The sequence below is a fragment of the Pelodiscus sinensis genome, chromosome 7 (assembly GCF_052426305.1).
Source record: "Pelodiscus sinensis isolate ZL-2025 chromosome 7, ASM5242630v1, whole genome shotgun sequence".
NCBI classification, from domain to species: Eukaryota; Metazoa; Chordata; order Testudines; family Trionychidae; genus Pelodiscus; species Pelodiscus sinensis.
In genome coordinates, this window is record NC_143058.1 from 66,260,344 (window position 1) to 66,285,680 (window position 25,337).

General features: G+C 53.2%; 1 protein-coding gene and 1 long non-coding RNA gene across 10 annotated transcripts in view; one reads left to right on the top strand and one right to left on the bottom strand.

Moving 5' to 3' along the window:
* The window catches only part of LOC112545888 (uncharacterized), a 150,701-nt gene that overhangs the window by 80,436 nt on the left and 44,928 nt on the right, over window positions 1-25,337 (top strand). For 6 of the 8 annotated variants that reach the window (XR_012905339.2, XR_016350120.1, XR_016350119.1 and 3 more), the window contains one exon: window positions 8,895-9,019. This is a non-coding gene — a long non-coding RNA (uncharacterized LOC112545888). Of the gene's footprint in view, window positions 1-5,713; window positions 5,729-8,894; window positions 9,020-20,385; window positions 20,713-25,337 lie in introns of those variants that run through there. The other 2 variants (XR_012905344.2, XR_001368308.4) reach the window with 2 other exon arrangements.
* On the bottom strand, window positions 206-17,957 carry ASB1 (ankyrin repeat and SOCS box containing 1). Of its 2 annotated transcripts, XR_012905337.2 has the most exons (6): window positions 17,516-17,957; window positions 15,555-15,696; window positions 12,124-12,426; window positions 5,455-5,840; window positions 4,110-4,317; window positions 206-1,995 (listed from the first exon to the last, which is right to left on the bottom strand). XR_012905337.2 is itself a non-coding variant. In XM_075934093.2 (5 exons), exons 1-5 carry the CDS (start codon window positions 17,622-17,624, stop codon window positions 4,184-4,186), a joined length of 1,074 nt encoding a protein of 357 aa, XP_075790208.2. In that variant the 5' UTR covers window positions 17,625-17,956; the 3' UTR covers window positions 206-4,183. The 2 variants fall into 2 exon arrangements, 1 of the variants encoding a protein (XP_075790208.2); XM_075934093.2 differs by having other exon boundaries at window positions 206-4,317; window positions 17,516-17,956.

Below are 25,337 nucleotides of genomic sequence, written 5' to 3' on the forward strand. Positions count from 1 at the left end.
CACAAGTCTTTTACGAGTGTGCAAGATGAAACAGTCCTACTGTAGTTAATGGCTGAGTGGTAATGTAGTGTTTATCCTTTTAAACTGGGGATTAGTAAAATATTTAAATTAGGGCTGTTGACTAATTGCAGTTAACTCATGCAATTAGCTCCAAATATTTATTGCAATTAAAAAAATAATTGTGATTAATTGCACTCTTAAGCAATTGAATGCCAAATGAAATTTATTAAATATTTTGGATGCTTTTCTACATTTTCAAATATATTGATTTCCATACAACACAGACTTCAAAGTGTACAGTGCTCACTTTATATTATTTTTATTACAAATATCTGCACTGCAACAATGATAAACAAAAGAAACAGCTTTTTTCAGTTTACCTCTTACAAGTACTGTATGCTGATTATGCCATTGACACCCGCCTCCTTGCTCTTTGTGGCTCCCCATGACCCTGTCATGCTGGGCCAGATCCTCTGGTCTTCCCTCAACAAGGCTCAGAGTTGCCCCCTGCAGAGCACCATAGACACTGAACCATTTCAGCTCGGAAGGATGCAATTCTAGGGCACAGCACTCAGGAAACCAACACACAAAAAGGGTCAAAACCTCCAAATAAATCTCTCTCTCTGGCTGTGTCTACATTACAGGGTTTTTGCATAAAAACTTGCAGAGCATCCACACCTTAAGCGCGTTTTTGCGCAAGAAAATTTACAGTCAGTCGACAGAAGAGAGGGCTTTTTGCGGTGCATACAAGGCATAACTCCTTTTTGCGCAAGAGTTCTTGTGCCAAAAGTTGTGTTTCTTGCGCAAAAAGAGCCTATCACAAAAAGCACAAGTGCTCTGATGGCCATTCTGTGAATGGCAATCAGAACTTTCTTGTGCAAGAGTGCCCATGCCGTGTGGACGCTCTCTTGCACAAAAGCACATCACTTTTGTGTTGTGCTTTTGAGTTGTGGATGCAGTTTTGCACAAGAAGTTTTTGTGAAAGATCTCTTCCGCAAAAAGCTTCTTGCACAAAAGCCCTGTAGTGTAGACAAAGCCTCTGCGTAAAACTTTACAAAGTGAAAGCTTATTCAGATAAGCCGCCTTTATCAATGAAAGAAAGAGATGCACACTGTTTGTTCCTCCCCAGATAATTATTTATACTTGGCTTGGTAGTAAACAAAACTGATTTTATGAAGTACAAATGGATTTAAATGGTTGCAGTGAAAACAGAGATCAAAGTTACAATATTAAAATGAAAAGAAAATCCATAGCTAGTTCTAATTCGCTAAAACGTACTGCAAACAGATTCTTACCCTAAAAAGCTGTTCTTGTCCTAGCCGTAATCTTCAGATCAGGGACTCTTTTACCCTGACCAGGGTCCCCAAATCTCTTTTTGGGTGTGTCACACCAGCCAAAGACAAAGACCTGATACCTGATAACTTCCCCTTGCTTAACTAATATTCCCCTTGGATGGGAATCCTTTGTTCTCCATTTCCCCTTCCACGGAAAATTACCTGGTCAAAATGGAATCCCAGTACCAGATGTTGTCTTACTAGTCCAATCGCCTTTGGACTTACAGGACAAACAAGACTGTTTATAAGTTGTTACGTTGATCACCCGATTGTTAAGGCTTCCGGGGCATCAGTAATAGCTCTCATTAGCACATTTAAAACTATAAACAGTCTCATACATCATATTTCTAAACTTTACATATAAGAATGATACAGGCACCATAATAGGATTCAGCAAATTGTCACATTAAAATTGATGTCATGTGAAGTATTTTGTCCAAAGTATCTTCGAGTTATGCATATTTATATTCATAGGCCAATTCATATGCAGATTTATAAAGCATTGGAGGGGACCATCATCAACTGTATGGACGCATGTCCTCTGGGATGGTGGTTGAAGCACTGAAGGGACATAACATATTTAGCGTGTACGGCGCACTGATACCTTGTAACGCCGGCTACGACAGTGCTCTGTGAACGCCTGTTCTCCATTTAGGTGACACTGTAAACAAAAAGCAGGCAGCTTTATTGCCTGCAAATGCAAACAAACATTTCTGGCTGAGAGATTGTCTGAACAAGAAATAGGACTGACTGGACTTGTAGGCTATAAAGTCCTACATTGTTTGTTTTATTTTGGAGTGCTGTTATTTTTGTACATAATTCTTCATTTGTAAATGCAACTTTTGTGATAAAGTGCACTACTGTATTGGAATAGGTGAATTGAAAATTCTCTTTGGGATTTTTAAAATAAAAGTATATGTAATCAAACATAAATAGAAAATGAGCACTTTTCACTTTGTATTTGGTGTTGTAATTGAAATCAACATATTCAAATATTTAAATAAATGATATTATATTTTTATTTGCATGATTAACCATGATTAATTTTTTTTTATGCACCCAGAGCATCAGCCAGTGGATACCAGCATAGCTCCGTAGACTTTAGCCACTCAGGAGCAATTGACTGCAGATATGGGAAGGGTTTGGGGCAACACAAGGACCATAAAACCCCATCCCCTAATAAACCTGAATTAAACCTCTCTATTACTAGCTGCTCCATCATGGCTTTGCCAGGAGCCCTGTGTAAGCAGCATTGGCTTCAGGATACTGTCCCAGAAGATGGTCATGACTCAGTTTCCCCTCTGTAGGCCCAATGGAGTAAGGCAATGAGCTTTGCCCTGGCTCCATACATGGTGCGAATGTCCCTCACTGCACTGGTGTGTCCAACTCCCTCCCCACTTCTGTGGACTCCGTAGGCTTCCGTACCCCCTTGGAATGTAGCTCATACAGGCCCTGACCTGGCCCTAGATTTAGTCTTGTGAGTAGTACATATATCGCTCTGACTTGATGCTACTCATTTAAATAATTGTCATTTAATTTCTATTTCCCTTTTATAAAAGCTTTTCATTAGCTCTTCTCTATAGCTTCTCTGGGCAATTGCTTTAAAAAAAACAGATGAAGGGGTCACTCAATTATTAAAACTGAAGGAGAGCGCAGCATCAGCCAAGCGAATCATGGCTGGAAATCAACGTCTGTGTTCCCCTGGAAGCTTTCAAACTGTCGTGGGAAGAATCGCATGGAGCAAATGCCCTGAACATTACCTCACCCTGGTATGCCTGGTATGACGCTCTGGGAGAGCATCGTGCCTAAGTCATACGTCACCCTGGTACCTTTGCTTCCACTGCCGAAACAATTCATCAGTGACAATACCTATCAGAGGCACTAGGATCCGTCCCGTCCTTCTTTTCTCCTTGCGCACCAGCGACAATCTCGATTGCTTGGACAGTGTCTTGTTCCTTCCTGGGGAAACTGTCCAAGCCATTGTGTGTAGGCTTTGCATTTTGGAAGGCTACACAATTTTGTAGCGCGGCTTGAGAGGGTCACAGGCTCATTAGAGAGCATGCAAACATTTCAGCAAGGAGCCATTGGGAAGGGCATGGCTTCTCTCCTGCAGCACAGCTATAGTGTTGCTGCCATATCACTGTCGCATACATGCTTCTTCCCGCCACACAATGGCTTTTTCCAGTGGTGGAGTTAATCCCAGTGGGTGTGCGCGTTATACCCGCACCTTCTCCAAGGGGGCAGTGCCACCGTCCCCAAATGAGAGTGCTGCAGAACCGCCTTTCTCTATTAACCAGCTTTATTTGGTGGCCATATCCCCAGTTTCACTGCAGACCTCTCCTCTTGGTTCCCCGCTCTAACCTGACTCTTTCAGAGCAATTTTGTAGCCTCCAAGGACCACCCGGCACCGGAGAAGAACCCAGCACATTCACACCAGAAGGAGACATAAAAACACATCAAAGTGCCGTATACATCACAGCAAGTCAGCTCCTCACGGGAGTGAGGTCAAAGTAAGGCCAGCCAGAGCATGAGACGATGGCAGGACAGTACTGTTGTAACATGCCTATTTCTGATGAGGTGAGGGACTGTCATTTGCATGTTGTAGCCAGAAAAGGACCCATGGCTTGAGTATGTACAAATCCAATCTACGGCCATGTTGCTAAAACCCCAAACGAGTTACAAGAAGTGGTAACAGAGGTAGTGTCATAACAAATAGCCTTATGCAAATATGCAAATGGGATCTATTTCAAATCTGCACAGAGAGGGGATTGGCACCTGGTTTCATCTGCTCACTCATTTCGTCCAGCAGACTGCCCCAGCAAACTGGCCTCAAAGCAGCTGGTTGCCTTCTAGCTCTGTTCATGAAGTAAAAATTGTTTGATAGCTTCTGGGACGGGAAGATCCTGGATCAGATCCAGATGGTGTTTGCCAAGTATCTGCCTCACGGCCACGCGGCACAGAGACAGCAAGCTCCGGGGGCAACCTGCAGCCAAAGCAACAAAGGGGAAGAGAGAAAGGGATAAACCAGCAGATGTGAATTGCCGGGGCCAGATCTCCCGCTGGTGTAAACTGCCGTAGTGTAACCGCTTCAGTGGGGCTTTGCTGATTTACGCCTCTGGGGACCAGCTCCCTCCCCTCCCCTTTGTCCTGCACCTCAATAAACAGTCACTGCTCCTTCTGGCAGTGATCAGGGGGTGCCCTTTGCAGTACCCCCTGCACAGCAGGTGCAGCAGAGATGGATCCTCCAAGGTGATAAAGCGGCGTGACTCCAGCAAAGTCTGCAGAGCGATGCCAGTTTACACCCTGTTTGCACGGGGAAATTTTGACAATTTGCACCCTATTTACAGGGGGAAATGTCACCAATTTACACCCCATTTACACAGGGAAATTTTGACAATTTACTCCCTGTTTATGGGGAGAAATTTTGCCAATTTACATCCCATTTCCAAGGGGAAATTTCCAGCTCCCCTGAATGCTTAGCACCCCTCAAGTCAGCCTGGGTCTAAGCTACCCACATGTTTTGTTTGCATGAACCATCCCCCAATGCAAAGAGCAGTTAACACGGGGTGCAGCTGGGAACCCTGCTGTTGGCCTTTCCACAAGGAAGCCCTGCAGACCGGCCCCCTTCCCTGGCCTCTCCTAGCACACGAGCTCAGCACGGCACCCTGCCCTCTGCCTGCCCCACAGGGGTTGCAGGGCATCACCCAGGGCAGGGAGCTGCCCTTCCGCTCTCTCACCTGTGGGCGTCTCCGCTCCAACCTGGGGAAGGAACGTGCAGCCCAGAAAAGCTTCCCTGGAGCCTGAATCTGGCCTGGAGAACTCCCTCCCCACCAGGCCAGCTTGCAGAGTGTCTGGGGCTCCTGCTGGGTTGAAGCCCAGGTGCAGCCTGGGGCTTTGTTCCTCACCCGTTAGCGGCTGCGTTTCTAGAGGGCCCTGTCTTCTCTTCCCCCAGGGCCACGCGCTGGCTCCGCTCACCCTGCTCCCACTCCCCGGGACAGAACCACAGCTTGGGGTTGGGCCTAGGGCGCTGGACTCCAGCTATGGGCACGACAGCCAGAGAGAGGCCGTTTGCGGTGCTTGTCAGTGCTAGCAGACCAATGCCGAGGACTTGGCCACTTACTCCTGGCTTCTTTGAACACCTGCAGGGCTTCTGGGTTGACTTTGACCCTTCCTGCCGACTCGGCCCCCAGGACCTCCACCTTCACCAGGTTCAAGTTGGCTCCAAAGTCAATCAAGAGCTGGACAAAGGCCGGCTCGCAGCCGTGCCTCAAGACCGCCTCCATCACGCAGACCGGGGAGCCCCGGGAGAAGCCCTGGATGTTGACGGGCCCGCAGCAGTTGAAGTCGGGGTTGGCGCCGGCCTGCAGCAGCAGCCTGAAGCACGGGAGGTTGTGGTAGGCGGCGCTGATGTACAGAGGGCAGACCACCAGGGAAGTGAGCGGGCGCGAGGAGGGGCTGGCGAGCCGCGAGGGCACGTGGTGGTTGACATCCACGTCTGCGCCGTACCTGTGCATGAAAACACAAAAGCCGTCGTGGGCAGCCAGCGGTGGGCGGGTGCAGGGCCTCTGGAGGGAAACGCTTGAAAGCAACAGCACAGCTGCTGCCGGGCTCTGGGGCTTACGTGGGTGATCCCTGGGCAGGCAGGAGCGCGCCCCCTCCTCCCTGCAGGCGGACACGATTTACTAGCCATGCAGGGTAGGGACGGGAACGTGTACCCATGCACCCTGTTCACTGGTGAGCCTGGGCAGGCGGGAATTTGGCAGGGGCCTAGAGAGGACTCTGCCCTGTGGACGATTCATGAATTGCAGGGAGAGACCAGGCAGCATGTGCAAAATGGTGGTTTAAATTACAGGGTCTCCTCTCAGCCCCTGAACGTCAGGGTATTCAGGATTGCCCGCTGACCCTCCCAGCCCTGCCCTGGCATGCTGCAGCCAACTGCCTTGCGGAGCTGAGCTCTGTGTGTGACGCTATTCTCTCCACGGCTCACCCTGAGTGAGCTACGGCCACTCCAGGAGGTGTTGCTCCCTAGGGTCAGGAGAGCGGAGACGTGACTTAGAGACACTTTCCTCTCCCTTCTGCAACACCCGGGCTCAGCGTCATCCTGCCGCAGCTGAATACTTTGCCCAGCGTGGCCTGTGCATAAAGCCCAGCACTCTCGGCTCAGTGGGGGATGTGCCAATCACTTAGCGCCTCAGGGAACGGGGGCCGGAGAGACACTAAAGCAACATCCCTGCCAGGAGATGTGTAGGTAATGCCTTCGAGCAGCCACTCCGACGCATGCAAGCAAGGAAGGAAACGAAAACGCCAGTCTGTGCAAAACGGAGGCATGTCACCAGTTATTCAGTGGGAACCTGAAGAGGGGGAATCCAGTAAGCCTGTCAGATGCAAGAGTTTTCCCGAGACGCAGCAGTTTATGCCGAATAGGCACACCACATTCCAAGCTCCTCGCGAGTTGGGAACACATAAAATAATTATGTCGGTCAGGCTGCCGTCCCCTGAGAACCATCTGTATTGTATTACCTAGACTTAAATGTTATGAGCTATTGAATTGGAGATTACATTTCACATCGATTCACATAGCTGGGATTTTTTGTTCTGGTTTGACAGCTGCCATCTTGGCCAATTCACTAGGGTTGGACAATGGGACCTTCCAAGTGAATAACACAAGCTACTACTGCGTGGGCTCAGCTGCTAACGTTTTCTCGGGAGGGCTGTGCCCGACTCGCATCCTGTGGATCAGAAAGCGAGTGTGACCCAGAGCACCCGCTTGCTATGCAAATGGCTGATTTTTTGGTTCACCAGCTATGCCCCTGCAGTTTTTAAGTGATCATTTGGATTCAATGTTTTCAATTTTTCAGCAAGCTGAGTAATAGTACAGTCACTTTTGGTTAAACAACCCAAACCAAAATGTTGTTTAGTTTAAGGGTTTTTAAAACCCGTTTTAAAGTAAAATACAAAATCATTTAGAATCGAACGGATTGGTTTAGAAATGTTCGAAGTTTTTATTATTTCGGGGGGGGGGAGGGGGGTTCCTGTTTGTGTTTGACCAAACCAATTTGGTGAATTTGACACTAACTCTCAAAACGTCTCAACTTTCCAAAGGAAGGTTTTCTACCAAAACCTTCCATCCATCTTCAGGCATGGTGGTACACTGCATTATGATTTAACGGGCAGGTTTCAAAGGATCAGATAATCTAATACAGAGCGCTTTTGAAAATCAAACCCGGAGTGTTTAGAATCTATGTTGTGATGCTCTAGATACTTATTTGATTGTACAAGGTAGAGAACTCTTTTACTTGTGTAGCCTATGGATCAAATATGGAATGAACATAAAATATGAAGGGTGGGGGGGTTTCCTGTTAGAAAAAACTGCTGGAGAATAAGAATAGCACAAAGAATATTTACTCCCTTTACAAATATTTAATTTGAAACACTTTAACACTGCATATAACAGTAGCAATGTGTGCTCTATACAGCATTGTCCACAGCCAATATTGTAGGGAGCACATGCTTTTGCAAATAAATGTTGCCATAAATGTTAAAATATGGGGGAAGACTGATCCAGCCTCCTTTTGTCATGTTGAGTTGTTCCTCTGCAACATCCAAGGAGGGATGGAGTAGAAGTGTTATGCTGTCCCTTTGGAGTAATAAAATGCTCTTCCAATCAGCGATCACTCTTGGATTTGTAATCCAGGCACTCGGAAAAGGGGCTTTTCTGCTTTCCTGGATATTTCCCGTTATTAAAATGTTTTGGGCCAAATTCTGTCTTGAACTTGATGAAGTTTCACTAAAGCCAGTGGGTTTCTGGCCCTGCTGCTGTAAATGCTTAGCCATGTGCTTTAAATCTAAAGAGGGGAGGAGTCCCACTACAGTCTGTTTGCAAGATCAGGGGCATTCAAGCACAACTAAGTGCTGAATTTGGCTCTTTCATGCGTTGTGATCCATGCTCCTCTCCACCTGGCACAGACACAGAGCTCTCAGAGGATGACAGGGGGTGGCTGCGGGCCTGACTGGAGAGGACAGGACGCTCCGTGATAGCTTTCCCAAAGGCACGCTGCCAAGGGGTCCCTGTCTCTTCCATAATCACAGCACGTTAGCCCAGCTTGACTTAGCCAAGACATAAGCCTCAGGGAGCAACAGCTCTCTAGATGTTCCTCTCTCCGACAGGGGTTCAGTGCTCTCTGCTGAATGAAGACCAAATTGCATGTAATGGCTTTGGCCTAGAAAGTTTACATTTAAATCGGGTTTTTCGGAAAGTGGCCAGGCAGTGGGACGCATCCCATGAGTAAGGGCTGCAGGAGTGAGGTTCGGTGGTAGGATGGGTCAAAAATTCTCCCGTGAAGTGGGTTCTCAGCAGAAAATTGAGGGTTCAATTAACAGAAATTTTTTGCAAAAAAATCTCTGTGTTCTACAGAAGCGTTTGTTTTTTGCCAAAAACCCACCTGGCTGAAAACCAAAACTCTTCCGGTCAAACCCAGAAATATTTCCATTTGGATTTGCTGTCACAGTGCCCCTTCGCAGCTGGAGTTCAGCTTGCTCATGCCCTGTTTTCTTCTATAGGCCAGAAACCCTGCCAGGTTACATCTCCCAGGATGCACCAGGACCAGAGTTTCCCATAATGCACCGCGCTAAGGGAAGGGCACAATTTTTCGTGAGAGTGTCATTTTCTGACCAGCTCTGCAAAGGTACGCTTTTAAAACCAAAATGAATCTCGCTTTTCAAAAAGTTTGTAGGTGCGGATACAGTTCCCCATGACTTTGTCAGTTTTACACTGCTCTTAATGGAATAAGCAGAATATACATCTCCTAATATCCTGGCTCTGCCCTCGATTAGACTAGAAGCATGATGCTATATTCCCATCACAGGATGATTATGTAACAGGCTGTTAGGAAAATGATCTATCCGCCAGCTGTATAATTGTCAATATTTCCACCGGAGTCTGACTGTTAAATGGATCACCGTCCCCCAGCTAGGTGTGTGTTTACTATTAGTGGCTAAAAATGACGTCTCATGTCCTATCAGCTTCTGCTTTTTCCTTGGTATTCTGGTTCAGCAATTGTCGCAGATCACAGGACTTCAGAAATTGTAATTGTGCTAGCCTATGATTTCAAAAACCAAAACCAGCAGAATCAGTAGCAACAAACTCAGGAAGATTCTTGTCCACTGATAATGAATTGGGAATGGTTGGGCTTGGGGTTTTCTGAAGCGTATTGAAATGCATAATTACATCTCAGTAAAATGTCATTTTACTACATTTACGCTGTCCAGGAAAGCAGTAACTTAGAGCAATATTTTTACCCTTCCACTGAGCTGAGTATAAGGGGATTATGTTTTAAAGTAAGCAATTCTGAATAAGTGTATGAAATCTCTATTCCAAGAGACTTGAAAATGTTGGGCAAAATGACAATTTGGTATTAACTCTGCTGCCCGGGAGAAACACCGCCTAATAAAAAGATATTGGACAAACTCCAGTTAATTTCTAATCCTGAACGTTTTCCAAACTCTGGTTTTTAATATTGCTGGCAAGGCGTCTTTAGGGTTAGACGTATAAATCAATACATCAAGTCCCTGTGCTGAAATATCATTTGCTGTGTTTTGTACGGTGCTAGCAAACCTGGGGGCGAGATTCCTAGGAATGTGGCGAGTGGGGTTATACGGACATGTCCACGTGCAGTGGAGGAGAAAGTCCAAGTTCATAGGGCCTCAGTGCACTGCATTCAGAGGCTCTCAGCCCTCTCGTTTGAGGGGTTAAGCCAGCCTCTAAGCGCTGGGGAGCAGAGGGAACTCCGCGGCAACCTAGTCTGGGGTTTCCTGCACCTTGCTCAGAAGCAGCTGGGATTGGCCACCACTGGAGCCAGGATATTGGACAAGAACAGCCCAGAGATCTTTTGCCCTAATGACACCAGTGGGCTCCCAAACCCCCTTCACTGCAGAGTTAACTCAGGTATTGCTCTCCTAAGAGCGGCCAGGCAGGGTCAGATCAAAGGCCCATCCAGCCAGTGTCCTGTCTTCTGACAGCGGCCAGTGCCAGGTGCCCCAGAGGGAGCGAACAGAACAGGGAATCATCACATGATCCCTCCCCTGTCTCCCATTCCCAGCCTCTGACAAACAGAGGCTAGGGACACCATTTATACCCATCCTGGCTAATAGCCATTGATGGACCCATCCTCCATGACTGTAAGTACCAGTAGTTCTTTTTTGAACCCTGTTAAAGGTTCAACATCCTCTGGCAAGGAGTTCCACAGGTTGACTGTTCTGCATAAAGAAAGCCTTCCTTTTGTTTGTTTTAAACCTGCTGCCTATTAATTTCATTTGGTGACCGCTAGTTTGTATGTGACGGGAACAAGTACATAATGTTTCCTTATTCACTTTTTCCACACCTGTCACGATTTTATAGACCTCTATCTTATCCCCCCCCCCTTAGTCTCCTCTTTTCCAAGCTGAAAAGTCCCAGGCTTGTTAATCTCTCCTCATATGGGACCCGTTCCAAACCCCTCAGCATGGTGGTTGCCCTTTTCTGACCTTTTGCCAATGCTTTTTCCAAGGCTTCCCACCCCTCTTTCCTGACACATACAGACCCCTTCAGCACAGACTAGGGGTCTTGTCCTGGAGCTACAGGGCTCAACCAGCCCGCAGGAGGCTCTCCCTGGGGTTATACCCAACCCGCTTTGCCGGGAAAGGGCGGGCGATGTTCGGTAAGTGCTGATAGCCCCCCTGTGCCCTCCCATGCATCCCTTCGCCTGGCCAGAGGAATAGAGACGTTCTCTCTCAAGTCACGGGAAAATCAGAACGGCTCATCCGAGGGCGGCTCAACGAGCCCAGAGCCCATCCCTAACGCCCCCATTATGCTCAATTTACGGGTTGCAAAGGCAGACCCCATGTCCTTGGCAAGCACCGAGCACCTACATGTCAGCAGGAGCTCCTGGGGACGCCTTGGACAATCCGACCGCTCCTGCAGGGGTCTGAATCCAGGCTACGGGGCCTAACCAGGGGGCCTGGGCATGGACAGTTTGGGCCTAGTGCGTTGGGCCTAGAATTGTCTGGCAAAATCGAAGGCCTTCATCCGTCATTCTTAGGTGAGCTGGTTTTCTTACTGAAACCCTTTGCACATGGGCCAGCAGTTTAACTTGGTTTTGCTGAGCTTACAAAAGAAACTTCCACCTCCCCCCGGAAATAGGTGTCAGTAGCTAATTTCTCAGCTGACACGCTGTTCTGCAACGTTCTGTGCCGGCACTTTGCATTCGATCTGGTCGCAAACTAGCTGTCAGACCAGCATCTGTGTTGGGAAACGTGTGAGTCTCAGCTACGCACCTGCTCGGAGCACCCGGTGCAAACCGCCTGTTGAAATCTCGTCTCAGACGCAGGTGGGACTTGACCCAGGGGGACCAAACCGCTGAGCCTTGGGGGTGCTGGAGGCCAGTGGCAAGCCAAAGAAAGAAGGGGAAGCGCTTTGAAGGCCGGGAGGTGAAGTTCAAATGTAGTGTGACGACAGGTGGGGGGGATCATGCTGCAGTTGCAGCAGAAGGGAAGCAAAGGGGTAGATGAGGGGAGAGGACCGGTGTAGTGTGCTCCATGAGTTTGAGGATAAGTGGGGGAGGGCGACAGGCAGGGAGGACTTAGGGGGAGTGTGCGGGGAGAGGCCGTGTTTCCATAGTGAGGGGAAGGACCCAGGGGGAGTTGAGGGGCGGTGAAGGAGAGAGGAGAGGTTAGGAGACAGGTCACTCTCTTTCCTCCCTGGCTGGGGCAGCAGCCCCCATACTGCCCCGTGCGGGGGAGTTTCGGTACTTGCCTTATCAGCTCCCTGAGGATGTCAGCCCGGCCCACGCGGGAGGTGTGGTAAACCGGGGTGCTGCGATGGTGATGGCTCCCGTTGGGGTCGGCGCCGGCTTCCAGCAGGATTTGGGCGCATTCCAGGTGCCCGTTCACCACGGCCACGTAGAGGGCCGTCTGCCCCTTCACGTCCACCAGGTCGATCTCCGCCCCTTTCTGGAGGAGGAAATCCACGCAGTGGCCATGGCCGGCAGTGGCCGCGATGCGCAGCGGGGTGCAGGGCAGCCAGCCGCAGCACCACACCGACTTCTCGTTGATTCGGCTGAGCGAGGGGGGGAGAGAGCAGAGTCAGCTGTGAGTGTGCCCAGCTTCTGCCAGGAGACAGACCCGCCTCCCCCAGGCCTGGAAGGCACAACATGGGCAAGCCAGAGGGACGGCTCATCCCCTGGTCTCTGGAAGATTCACCTTTACTATGGTCCCCCTTGCTGGCCCCCGCGCAGGGTAGGCACACATGGCAAGGGGCAGCCAATGACAGAGGCGCTTACACCTGGAGCAGACTAAGGAAGGACTGTTAGCCTCATCGTACTGATGGGGAGGCGAGGCGCAGGGCGGAGATGTGGCCACCAGAGCTGGGAGCTGAAGACAGATCTGACAACTTCACACTCTACCCTCATGCGCTCCATGCCGCTGGAACAAGGAGCACAGATCTGCCTCAACAACGTGGATTTTGCATGTCTGCTTGGAATCCCAGAGTCCTAGGGCGGGCAGAGACCTCAGGAGCCATCGAGTCCAGCCCCCTGCCCGAAGCAGGACCAATCCTAGCTCAATCGTCCCAGCCAGGGCTTGCTCAAGCCAGGACTTAAACACCTCTAGGGATGGAGACTCCACCCCCTCCCTAGGGAACCCAGCCCAGCGCTTCCCACCCGCCTAGTATTTAAGAACATACGAACAGCCATACTGGGTCAGACCAAAGGTCCATCTAGCCCAGTCTCCTGTCTGCCGACAGTGGCCAGCACCAGGTGCCCCAGAGAGGGTGGACCGAAGACAATGATCAAGCGATTTGTCTCCTGCCATCCTTCTCCAGCCTCTGACAAACAAAGGCCAAGGACACCATTTTATCCCCTGGCTCCGTGGTCCCCAACACGGTGCCCGCGGGTGCCATGGCGCCCGCGGGGGCATTTCCATGCGCCCGCCAGGTGCTCGGGGCTGGCCTGGCACCGGGCACATGGCGGGGGGAGCGCCGGCCCCGGGCGCGCGGCGCTGGGCAGGGGGAGCGCCGGCCCCGAGCACGCGGCGCATGGCAGGGGGAGTGCCGGCCCCGGGCATGCGGCTATGGGGGGGGCCGCCCCCGGGCATGCGGCTATGGGGGGGGCCGCCCCCGGGGCGCAAACGGCCCCGCCCCCTGGCGCCCGACAACCTTGAAAGGTTGGGGACCACTGCCCTGGCTAATAGCCTTTTATGGGCCTCACCTCCATGAAATTATCTAGCTTCTCTTTAAACTCTATAAGGGTATGCCTACACTGCCACCCTAGTTCGAACTAGGGTGGCTAATGTAGGCATTCGAAGTTGCAAATGAAGCCTGAGATTTAAATATCCCGGGCTTCATTTGCATCTTGCCGGGCGCTGCCATTTTTAAATCCCCGTTAGTGCGGACTCCGTGCCCGCGGCTACACGCGGCACGGAGTAGGTAGTTCGAATTAGGCTCTGTAATTCAAACTCCCATTACTCCTCGTACGGTAGTTAGAGAGCCTAATTTGAACTACCTACTCCGTGCCGCGTATAGCCGCGGGCACGGAGTCCGCACTAACGGGGATTTAAAAATGGCGGCGCCCGGCAAGATGCAAATGAAGCCCGGGATATTTAAATCTCAGGCTTCATTTGCAACTTCAAATGCCTACATTAGCCACCCTAGTTCGAACTAGGGTGGCAGTGTAGACATACCCTTATAGTCCCAGCCTTCACAGCCTCCTCTGGCAAGGAGTTCCACAGGTTGACTACACGCTGTGTGAAGAACTTTCTTTTATTAGTTTTAAACCTGCTACCCATTAATTTCATTTGGTGTCTTCTAGTTCTTAGAACATAGAACATAAGAACATAACATTCTATTTAGGGAACTAATAAATAACTTTTCTTTATTCACCCTCTCCACACCATTCATGATTTTATAGACCTCTATCATATCCCCCCTCAGTCTCCTCTTTTCTAAACTGAAAAGTCCCAGTCTCTTTAACCTCTCCTTATATGGGACCCGTTCCAAACCCCTAATCATTTTAGTTGCCCTTTTCTGAACCCTTTCCAAGGCCAAAATATCTTTTTTGAGGTGAGGAGACCACATCTGCACACAGTATTCAAGATGTGGGCGTACCATAGTTTTATACAGGGGCAGTAAGATATTCTGGGTCTTATTTTCTATCCCTTTCTTAATAATTCCTAGCATCCTATTTTTCTTTTTGACCGCCGCTGCACACTGTGTGGTAGTTTTCAGAGAACTGTCACTGCTTATAGAGCAAGATTCTCTTTTTCCAGGGTGCAATGGGCGTGTGGCCCCACTAGCGAAGCTGTCCTGTGCAAACCAGCTTGCCTCGTGCCATCACGTCCCTGGTAGGCTTCTCCCCACTGCCTGGCCAGGCGCGACAGTGCCAAGGACAGCTCGGGCGGTACCGGCAGGGAGGAGCGGCCTGACCGGAGCCCCCAGGGTCCCTTTTCGACCAAGCGTGCCAGTCGAGAACCAGACCCCTGGCAGCCCTAGTCACATCGCCCGCTAACGAAACGCCGGGAGCCTCTCACTGTCAGGCAGGTTTTCCCACCTCTCCCCCTTCTCGCGCCAACTTGGAGGGGCGAGGTGTTAACTGGCAAGCGGGCTATGCTGTGATCCAGGCCTCAAGGCACGGCTGTCACACACTGACGTGGTGTAAGCAAGCCCCGAGAAAGTACTCGGCACTCCGTACCGATGGCATAGCTCCCCCGGCAGTTCCCCATTCCAGGGGCAGTGCTTGCACTGTGCAGTGGGTAACAGCAGCACCCGCACCACGTTAGTTCCCAGCCTTATTCCAGGGGCTCTGTTCGCACTGCACATTCTTCAGAGGCAGGCGGTGTTTTGCGCCAGAGGTTTGCATGGAACCTGGACAGCTGGGCCTGTAAGCCCCGCTGGAACAGAAAAACTAATCCAGTGTGGCTGATGGACACGTGCAGGTGGGACCTTTCTAAAGCTCGTTCGGCCGGGGCACAAAAGGAATGCCCCGGAAATGTGCTGTGGACAAAGCGGCTCGTTCTTAGAAGGGCTGGCTCGTTCTCATGCCTGCTGAACGGGCAGTTTGAGGCCCGTTGTCATTGTTTGGTGCAGAGCAGGGAAATCCATTAACTACCCCAGTGACCCCGGAGTGGGGCTGCGCCCCATGGCTAACAGGCAGCGCCCCGGCATGGGTGCCGTGGCCAGCAGACAAGGTTCACCTGTGGAAGCCTTCGTCCTGCAGCAGGCGGCGCAGCGTCTGCAGGTCCCCGACGTAGGCCGCATCGTGCAGCCTGGTGTCCTCGCAGTGCTCAAGGGGATGGTCGCAGAACTGCTCCTGCAGCCACTCCTTCAGATTGCGACCTGCGCTGGAGAGAGGGGCGCGGCATCAGCCCAGCAGAGCCCCGGCGTCGGGACCTGTCTCGCGCACGATGGGCAGCGCACGGCACCGGCTGCCTCTCGAGCGGCCCGAGCCAGGCTGCTCACCTGGCGCTGCCTCCCCGCGGGGTCTGCAGACATGGCCCCTGGCAGCGTGAGGACCTCGGAGCCCTACGGCAGCGGGGCAGCACATCCTCCCTAGCTTGGAGGGCTGTCAGACCAGGAGGGCTGTCTGCTGGGGGAGCCAACGCGCCAGGCCGCACGGGGGAAGCAGGGAAGAGCTGCCATGTGCTGACAGGAGCAGGCTGAGGACCGGGACCAGTGGGCAAGGCAGGATGTTCTGGGGCATCCAGTACCCAGTTGTGCTAGGACTAAGCAGCTCTGGGGTTTGCCGTGTTGTTTCCTGTTGTTGTTTGACCATGCCTCCTCCTCCCCCTCACCGCTCCCTCCCCCAGGTCTACCCCCCCCCCAGCTTTCCTGCCACGAGGGGGAGGCGCCCCCTGAGCCCTTTGCAGCTGAGTTAAGGTGGGCAGGAGGGGGTACCAGGGGCAGCAGTTGGCTGTCGGTGTAGCTGTGTTACAGAGCTCGGAGACCCAAGTGTCCTGGAACAGGGAGTCCTGCTTGGCATGGGTCTGTGGTCACCGTGCCCCAGATGCCCAACCAGGCCCCTCCTCATCATCGCCCTCCCCCCCCCCCCCCCCCCCAGCGCTTCCCTCTTGACCTTTCTCCTAGACAGCGATTCCTGCTTTATTCAGCAGCCCCGTGCCCCACACCCTGCCCCCCTGCCCTGCTCCAGGACGGGCCTGCCCACGGAGCCCTCCCCAGCCAGGCTGGAAGGGCACAGGTGCAGCACCGGTCCCTGGCAACCCCGGCTGCAAACTGCCCCGCCTGGCCCAGGAAAGGTGGTAGGTTTGGAACCCACAAGCATTGCCCCACCCGATCCAGCCTTTGCACCCGCCCCACCCACCCAGGGCCGCTGTGCTGGCCCTAGCAGCACCGCGCTTCCCTGCGCCGGCCCGGACAGGCGGACCCAGCCGTGCTGCCGGAGGCTGTTCCCCCGGGTTGCAGCCCAGCGTCGCACGCTCCGGACAGCTAGCTCCTCTGAGGCGGGCCCACGGCGACACGCGGGGGTCCCGGGTCGCTAAGCATTGCCGCCAGGAACCTGACCAAGAAGCAGCGCCTGGCAACCTGCCACCCGGGGGCCCGTCTGCCCTCAGTGGCCGATGCCAGGTGCCCGGAGAGAGTGACCAGAACAAGGAACCCTGCAGGGATCCCTCCCCGTCACACTCTGCCCGCCCTGGCACCACGCGGGGTGGCGCTAGCAGACAGTCGCCGTGGAAGGGGGGCCAGCGCTAGCAGGGCCAGTATTAGATTTTGCTGCGTAAGTTATAAATGTACAAAATGGTTTGGAGCCCGGCCCAAAGCCCCATGCACCAGCCACGCACACGCCCAGGGACTGCGCTCCTGCTCTCGCTCTCTCACACCCTCCCCACCCCACTCCCACCTCCTCCGCCTGCCCCACACACCCCCCCACCCCCGCCCCCTGGCCTTGTGCTGCCTTAAGAGCATGACAGCTGCCTGGCAGCAGAGCAGACACACGCACCCCCGCTGGCCAAGCCCGGCTTGTGGCGCTGCTCACACAGGGCTCTGGGAAACCCGCCACAGCTCCCGCGCCCCTTAGCGCACAGAGCAAGAATGCAGCCCGCTGCCCCAGCCTCCCCAGGGCCCCCCGAGCAATCGCCCGCCCCCAGGGAGGGAGGGATGCTGCAGGGGGAGGCTGCTGGCTTGCCTTTCCTTACAGTACCTGCGTTTCCATCGGTGGCACCCCGGCTCTCGCTGCTGTGTGTGTCCAGCCCAGCCCCAGCGTCTCTTTGCAGGGAGCTAGCATCGCCGGGGCAGCTTGCTTCAGCCATCTGCCCCTCTCTGCTACACGGCGGCCCCCCAGCTGCCCCCTGCCATCTGCCAGGGGCTGCCCCCGGCTCTCCTAGGCTGAGCAGAGGAACCCCAGGCCGGCTGGAGCTGGCCTGTCATGTCCCTGGCCTGGGAACGCTGCAGAGCTGTCCCACCCTCCCCGGATCCGATTGGTGAGGCGCCCGGCTTCCTGCTTCTAGTTAAGGTGGTTTGGGCTGTCAGCGGTGAGCCAGCGCGGGGGAGCAAGTCCTCCTTTGCGGGGCAGGGCTGAGCGGGATGGGCCTTTGCTCTGACCCCGTCTGGCCGCTCTTACGTTCTTCCAATGCCCCCGCCGTCTGTCACCGAGCGCCCTGCCCCAAAGGGCTGCAGCCCAGCCTCCCGGCTCACCACGGCGTCCCCCCCCTCCCGTGGGGGCTGGAGGCAGCCCGCAGCCACACTGCTCCAGCAGCCGCGGTGGCAGCAGGGTGTCGTGGGGCTGTGGCCGGTGCCACTACGCAAGGGGGTGGCTGTAGGGCCGGAGGACGCGCCTCCGCGGACCTGCCTGGATGCTACAGCCCTGGCTGGCCAGCGCGCACGTGGCTGTGGCTAGCCCCCCGCAGGTGTTACACAAGCATCAACCTTGGGGGCTCTCAGCCCACGTGTCACTGTCTCTGTCCTGTGGCAGCCAGTAACTGGTCTGGGGTGGAGGCCTGGAGGTGGGCTGCGCTGGCTCCTGCCCCCTGGGGCAATGGGTCCGGTCTGGCACTCACCCCACAGCGCCTGTGCCGCTGGGCGTGGCTGCCCGTCGCGGGCGTTGCAATGTCCGTGGCTGCAGCCCCATTCGGGTTCGGCGCCATGCCGCTGCCGTACGCCCCGTGGAAACATTCTGGCGACCCAGTTTGGGGTCTGGCCCAGGCATCGAGAAACCCTGGGCACGAGGGCAGCGGTTTCGCACGTTGCTGCTGGTGAGGCCAGCGGACCCCCCGGAGAATGGTGACACGACACAGCCGCTTAACGGCTGCAAAGGGCTAACGCTGGGCTCCCCGGCGCCAGCGCGAAGGACCAGGAGCCGACGCTGCTTTAGCGTCCTGCAGGGACGCCAGCACGTGCATTTAGGGCTGGAGCCTGCAGTGGAAGGGCGAGGCTGGAAACGTGCCTCTCCCATGTTTCTGGGTGGCTGCGTCCCCCACGCGCCCCTTGGACACTTTGCTCCTTGACTGCTCTGGGCCGCTATTGACTAGTGGTGCTGCATGAAGATTACCACCTGCCAGCTCTCCCACGGGCCCAACTGCAGCGCAAAACCAGGCTGCATTATGGAGAGCTGAGCACGTCGCTGCTTCGGCACCAGCCTCCCAGGCAGACAGCTCTTTAAAAATGGGGGGAGCACCAGGTTGTAGCCGTAACTGTAGGGCACACTTAGCGCACGCTAGAAAACTGTCCAGAGATGAAGGGGAGCCAAGCTTGTGTTTCAAGGGTAAACGGGAAATTGTCACTGTTCCTGGAAAGTTTTCCTGGGTTTGGGGGGGGGGACCCACATTTTGGGGGGTTTCAACACAAGTTAGAAAATTTGTAAAGAAAAAGTTTGCCAGAAGCAGGGGGACGGGGGAATGGGGAAGCCACCCCACCCCACCCCACCGCACCAAGGGCAGCCCTCAGCTGGCCCTCGATTGGCTTTGGACTTCTGGGTTTCCCCTCTGCTGCCCACACAAACCATCCCTCCCCTTCCAAGGGCTGGCAGCCAGGATCCCCGAGAGAGGCCGTCTCAGAGAGAACCAGGCACTATGGACGCAGCCACAGCAGGTCCCATCAGCCCGGCGAGATGCCCTAGAGCATCCGGCGTCCCCAGCCGCTGCCTGATGGGACAGGCCATGCTCAGAGCCAGGAGTCGGGCCTGGGTCCCTCAAGCCTGAGGCATTAGCTGAAGGGACCATTCTGTGGAGATGGCCCCTGGGGGCAGGATGAACAAGACGAGGTGCCTAACGTGGCCCCAGCTGGCTGGAGCTCTGCCTGGGCTTCTTTCTACCCCCCTTCAGCAGCCCTCTCCCTACAAGCTCTCTGTATTCACCCCCATTTCAGGGGCAGGATGCTTGGGGCCCTCTCCCGGAATCGCCTAACAAAATCGCAAGGAGGCTGGAGAGAGGCTGGTCTCAATGGGGGCAGAACAAGGCGCAATGGTCTCAAGTTGCAGTGGGGGAGGTCTAGATGGGACATTAGGAAAAACTGTTTCCCTAGGCCGGCGGGAAGAGCTGGGCTGGGTTCCCTAGGGAGGGGGGGAATCTCATCCCTAGAGGTGTTGAAGTCTTTGACCAAGCCCTGGCTGGGATGATTGAGTAGGGGTTGGTCCTGCTTTGGGCAGGGAGCTGGACTCGATGGCTCCTGAGGCCTCTGCCTGCCCTGGGGTTCTAAGTAGTGGGAGCCTCTCTTGTGTCTAGCCAAAGGACATTTGGTGCCTGGGCTTGCCAGAAGGCCCTGAGTCAGCAGCCCAGATCTCATTGCTCTCCACAGGAGTATCCCCGCTTGGAGTTGTTTAGACTCTGGTGCCTGCATAGACAGGGAGGGGAGGCGAGCTTGGCTGAGTGGCAGGGCAGTGGGACTAGTCACAGCTGGGCCCCGCTGTGCTGAACAGCTGATACTGTCAGTCATGCGAACGTGAGCCCAGCTCGGTTCCAGCTAGATTCCTGCATGGTTGACAAGTGCGTTTCGGCAGTGAAGCTACGCCAAGTCCTCCAGGGCCCCAGACCCTGCCGCGAAACATCATCCCGTGCTGTGCTGCACAGAGCCGGTTTACAAACAGCCAGATCACAGCCCCTGTGCTTCAGATCAGTGACAACCCATCCATAGGCCAGAAGCGTCATGTTGCATGTTCTCATGGGGTGAGAAATGGGAAGGAAAAGAGAGTAACCTCCGAGGGATCTTTTGTCAGGGCTATAAATACAGCGCTTTCCCATTTGCTACTTCAGTGCTTCTCCGCCACGGTGCGTCCAAAGCCCGACAGTCACGGCTGAAAAGTTGGTATTTTTCGCTGCGATTTTGGAAACCTCAAGTAAAAGTTTTATGGGCACAAAATTCTTATTTTAATCCCAACCAGTTTGCCAGCCACTGGTGAAAATGGTGAGTAAATTTCTTTTGCATTTATGCTGATTTTTTTTGGTATGGTGTCTCTCTTTTCTTCCCATGATGTGGAAGCATACTTAGCACACCAAAATGTGCCCTACCTACAGCAGCAGGGCCTAGAAAAAACTATCATGCTTTTCTTCCTGACGTGGAGCGTCAAAATTAGTACAGTGCTAATTACAATTTTTTTAAGAAATAAGGAAAAGAGCAAGCAAGGCAGACGTAAGCACCCGGTCTATTAATTGAGTCCATGGTGCATGGAATTTGATATACACTACGCTTATCAAGTCAACATCCTACCACTATTTACAGCTTTTGCTTGTGGACTTTCAAAGCCATTTAATACTGCAAAAAAACCGCCATGTTCAATACCTCCAGCCTGAGTCTTATTAAAGACTATTTTTGTACCCATAAACTAACTGAACAATGCCCGGTGTTATAATTAATAAACATTGTTATTAACAGATTTAAACAAAGCTGGCTTTCATTCCTTTATGGAGTGGTGCATTTGGTGAAGCACTTAAGAGCAGGGGCCACTCCCATGCACGCATAGAACTGGTTTAATTGCATCCTGTGAATTTATTTTTCCAGGGAGAAATATTTCTCAGGGAAAATGTCTATAAAAGTAACTTTAGAAGCAATGTAATTTTGTGTGTGTTTCCTCTAGGAAATCTGTTTAGTTTAAGTCCCAGATTCCAACACTTCCCTTTAGACAGCTATGGAACCTGGAGAATGCTGCTGACGGCTGTGGAAAGCCCCAGTATCTCTTCCGAAATTAAATTGCTGATGGATTTGCGAGACAGACTGTGGTGGGACCTCAGTTCGTTTCTTTTGCTCCCCTCCACAACCAAAAACTGGAGCCATCTTCCACGGCCTCGCCACACAGTGCAACGCCGGGAGCAGTCCGACCTCTGCGTGCTAGAGCTCCATCTTGTTCATTATGTTTAATTTTATTTATTTAAGTAAGGCAGGCTTCTCCCCCCCCCCCCTTGGGTACTTTGCAGAGCTTTCCCAGCTCCGACAAGGACAGCTTTATGGATTTCGAGCGAACAAAGCGAGAGCGTTCCCAGGAACCGCGCTGCTCCTGGGAGAGGTTTGCTTTAGCTTAGGAGTTCAGCAGCTCAGAGAGCCGGAACTTCTAGTCTGAAATCAAAATCCTCTCCCGCCTGTGAGTCTGCTCCCACGTCATTTGGACAGCGCACCCATCGCCAATCAGCTCCAGAGTTACTCCTGCCGGGGGCAGTCGGATGCGGTTGGTACCTTTGTCAGGTGGGACCACCAGCTCTTTGGGGCCAGGGCTGCCTCTCGCTGTGTGCGTGTACAGCACCGAGCACAATCGGGTCTGCCTGATATCAGCTAGGGCGGCTCAGGGATGCTGTGATGCAAAGAAGCAGCAGCACTAACAATAGTGTTTTCAATCCACATCGTGGTCTATAAAGGACATCCTGGAGGGCTTTGTTCCTCCGAGGCTTTCCCTGCACCGCTAGGGGAAGTTTCATGGCACACAAGATACGATGTACCAGCCCGAGCAAAGGGAACGGAGAACAGAAAGGCAGGTGGTTCTTTCAAAGGGCAGCTCTTTTCAAAGGGCAGCTCTTTACAAGGCACGGCCTTGTGTGCTGACGAGTTATTTACAGAGCTAGCGCTGTTACCACAAATTATTCTGCCTTTACTACTCCTCCCAGTGGCCTGAGTCTGCAGCCGTCTGAAAACGCTGAGTGGGGTTTCATGGGTCAGTGCGGCAGGTTGTTTGAAACATGGTTGCAACCTTTTTGGAAGGTTCTGGAAGCTGCTGGAGAACAAGCAGGGGGCAGCTGAGCTGGGAAGTTCTTTGCCGAATGAGGAAGCCGTGAACAGGAAGGTTAGAGCGCCTGGTTCTTTGTACTGCAGGTGCAACTAGAGGGCTCCGCCGAGATGGAAGCCCCGCTGTGCCCGGTGCACGTAGTGAGAGAGCCGGCCCTGCACTGTAGATGTTACACTCTGTCCTCTCACGCCATGTCTTGTCTAACAGCCTCTGGGACACGGTTTCTTACGTTAGATGATCTAGTGCGTTAGTGAGAGCAGTAGGAACAGAACCCTGCGCCCATGGCTCTCAGGCCAGGCCCTGTGTCCTGCGCTGCGCAGCCTTTGAAAAGTCCTACACTCGCAAGCCAACACTCATCTTGCTTTGACCTATAGGGCTCTGGCTGGATTTGAGGCCTGAGCAGAGTGTATCACGGAATCAGCTGCACCCATAGAGCAGCCAAACATAAAAGGCCTCCGCCACTTGTCATGAGTCAAAGAAAAACAGCTGTAAACTCAAAGCCGCTGCACCGGTTTGTGCTCCCTTACCAACCTAGGGTGCGGAGGTTACGGCCAAGGCCAAAGAGCATCGATTTACCCCAGGGCGCCTCACAGGAAGAGAGGACAGAACGTATCGCCCTGAACAAGGGAAGGGAGAAAGGCAACTGGTTTCTTCAGACTTTCCAGCCGCACTTGCTAGAAGGAAAATCTGAGCGCGAGGCCAAGGAACCTGCCGGAGTCACAGCGGAATGTGAAGTCCAGCACTGAAGTGGAACCTTCGATTCCTTCTCTTGGACCTGAACACCCAAGTTTCGTCCCACCCGTTGGGTTTCTCACTGACCTCACAGTGATGCTGAGGTTGATAGTTTTCTGGGAACATTTTGTAGGGCGAACGGTTACAATTGGAAGCAACTGATGAATGGTGATTTGCCAGACTGGGTGTGTTTCTTGTGGGGTCCTCCAGGGAGTAGTTCTTGGCTCTGTGCTAGTTAACATTTTTATCGGGTTACCTGGAAGACGATGTAAAATCGCTGGTAACGTCTGCAGGTGAATTAGACATTGAGGGTGTGGTAAACAAGAGGACAGGTCAATACTTCAGAACAAGCTGGCTTGCTTGGTAAGCTGGGCTCAAGCAAACAATGTGAGTACACCTAGGGACAGAGCATGTTGGTCACACATACAGGATGGGAGACTCTGTCCTGGGGAGCAAGGTCTCTGAAAAATATTTGGGCATCATGAGCAACTGACCATGAGCTCCCCGTGTGACGCTGTAGCCAGAAGGGGCCGTGCACTCCTGGTGTGACACTGTAGCTAGAAGGGGCTGCGCACTCCCGGTGGGACGCTGTAGCCAGAAGGGGCCGCACACTCCCGGTGGGACGCTGTAGCCAGAAGGGGCCGCACACTCCCGGTGGGACGCTGTAGCCAGAAGGGGCCGCGCACTCCCGGTGGGACGCTGTAGCCAGAAGGGGCCGCGCACTCCCGGTGGGACGCTGTAGCCAGAAGGGGCCGCGCACTCCCGGTGGGACGCTGTAGCCAGAAGGGGCCGCACACTCCCGGTGGGACGCTGTAGCCAGAAGGGGGCGTGTCCTCATGGGATGCATTAGCCTGGAGCCAGGAATAGGAGTACAGAAGTTACTTATTCCCTCTGGCTTTGGAATCAACGGCTCTAACATCGCGTGAATTCAGCACATATTCATCCTATCCATTTTTACGCTTGCACCAACGCACCACTCTGCTTTCTCCAACAGAATATTTTCACCTTCAAAGGGCAATTGGTTCCCACGAATCTTTCTCTCACTTCGTACTGACTTGTCCTCTGCCTTTCTGTAGCAAAGGCTCCTGCTTCTCCTCTGGCTCCACATTAAGAAGGCTATTATCCGCAGTCCACTGGAGTCAAAAGAGAAGCCATTGAGTGGAGCCAGCTTGGGATCAGGCCCTAGGGATGGGCTTTGCCCCAGCCCCACAGCAGTCACTGGGGTGTCATTTTTAAAGGACTCTGAGGCCCTGTCCGGCTCGCTGGCTGACCTTCTGGAGAGCCTCCAGTTTGGTTTGGCTGCTTTTCGAGTCTGGAACTGCCTGTGGGTTGGGTCTTGGTTCAGATTGCTGGTCAGTGCATGAGTGCAGCCTTTCCAGCCGCGTGCCCGCAAGGACGGAGCCCAGGTTCGGGGTAGCACCCCCTGGAGCGACAGCCGTTAAAGCATGTTGGCTTCTTCTTTCCACACACTCTTCTCCTGCAAGGTGAATGCCTTGTGCAAAAAGAGCATTTTTGTTGTTATTACCCTGTCCCGTACATTAGTGCCGGGTGTGTTACCGCTGCACTTCAGCACACCAAAGAAGGGCCTGTTTGTTACTGTAGAAAACAGTGTAAGAACGAGGCCCCTGCCCACGACGGGCTAATGCAGGACACGGCAGGCAGAGGCTGACCTGTTGGTCCTGTTTCACAGGTGGGGAGATAAGGGGCACGGAGTAAGGGACAGCCTTTTATCCCCTTTATCTCCATGTGGCCCCTTTAGTTGCAGCTGGTGGGTGAAATTGATCTGTTCCCGGGGTGGGCAATAATTTTTGCCGGGGAGCCACTTTATGAACTTAGGTTCGTGGTCGCAGGCTGGCTCCGCCCCAGAAGGGGTGTGGCCTTGGGCGGAAGGGGATGTTCCCATTAGGCACTGCACTCCTGGGGGGGAGGAGACGTCACACGCTTCCCCCGGCCAATCGGAGCCGAGGGTGGTGGCGCACACAAAGTCATTCATGGTTGAAAAAGGCTGATGACTCCCTCTAGGTGCCGTGTGCATTTGGCGGCGGGGGGGAGCCAATAGCTGCTTTGAATAGCAAATGACTCGGCA

What these genes read in the sequence shown, in the direction of transcription:
- ASB1 (XM_075934093.2), bottom strand. Translation starts at nt 17,624, where the DNA reads ATGGCTGAAGCAAGCTGCCCCGGCGATGCTAGCTCCCTGCAAAGAGAC. An exon ending in CAGGACGAAGGCTTCCACAG is followed by an intron (nt 12,427 to 15,554) that starts GTGAACCTTGTC and finishes CCCCTCGCTCAG; the next exon opens with CCGAATCAACGAGAAGTCGG. An exon ending in ATCCTCAGGGAGCTGATAAG is followed by an intron (nt 5,841 to 12,123) that starts GCAAGTACCGAA and finishes TTTCATGCACAG; the next exon opens with GTACGGCGCAGACGTGGATG.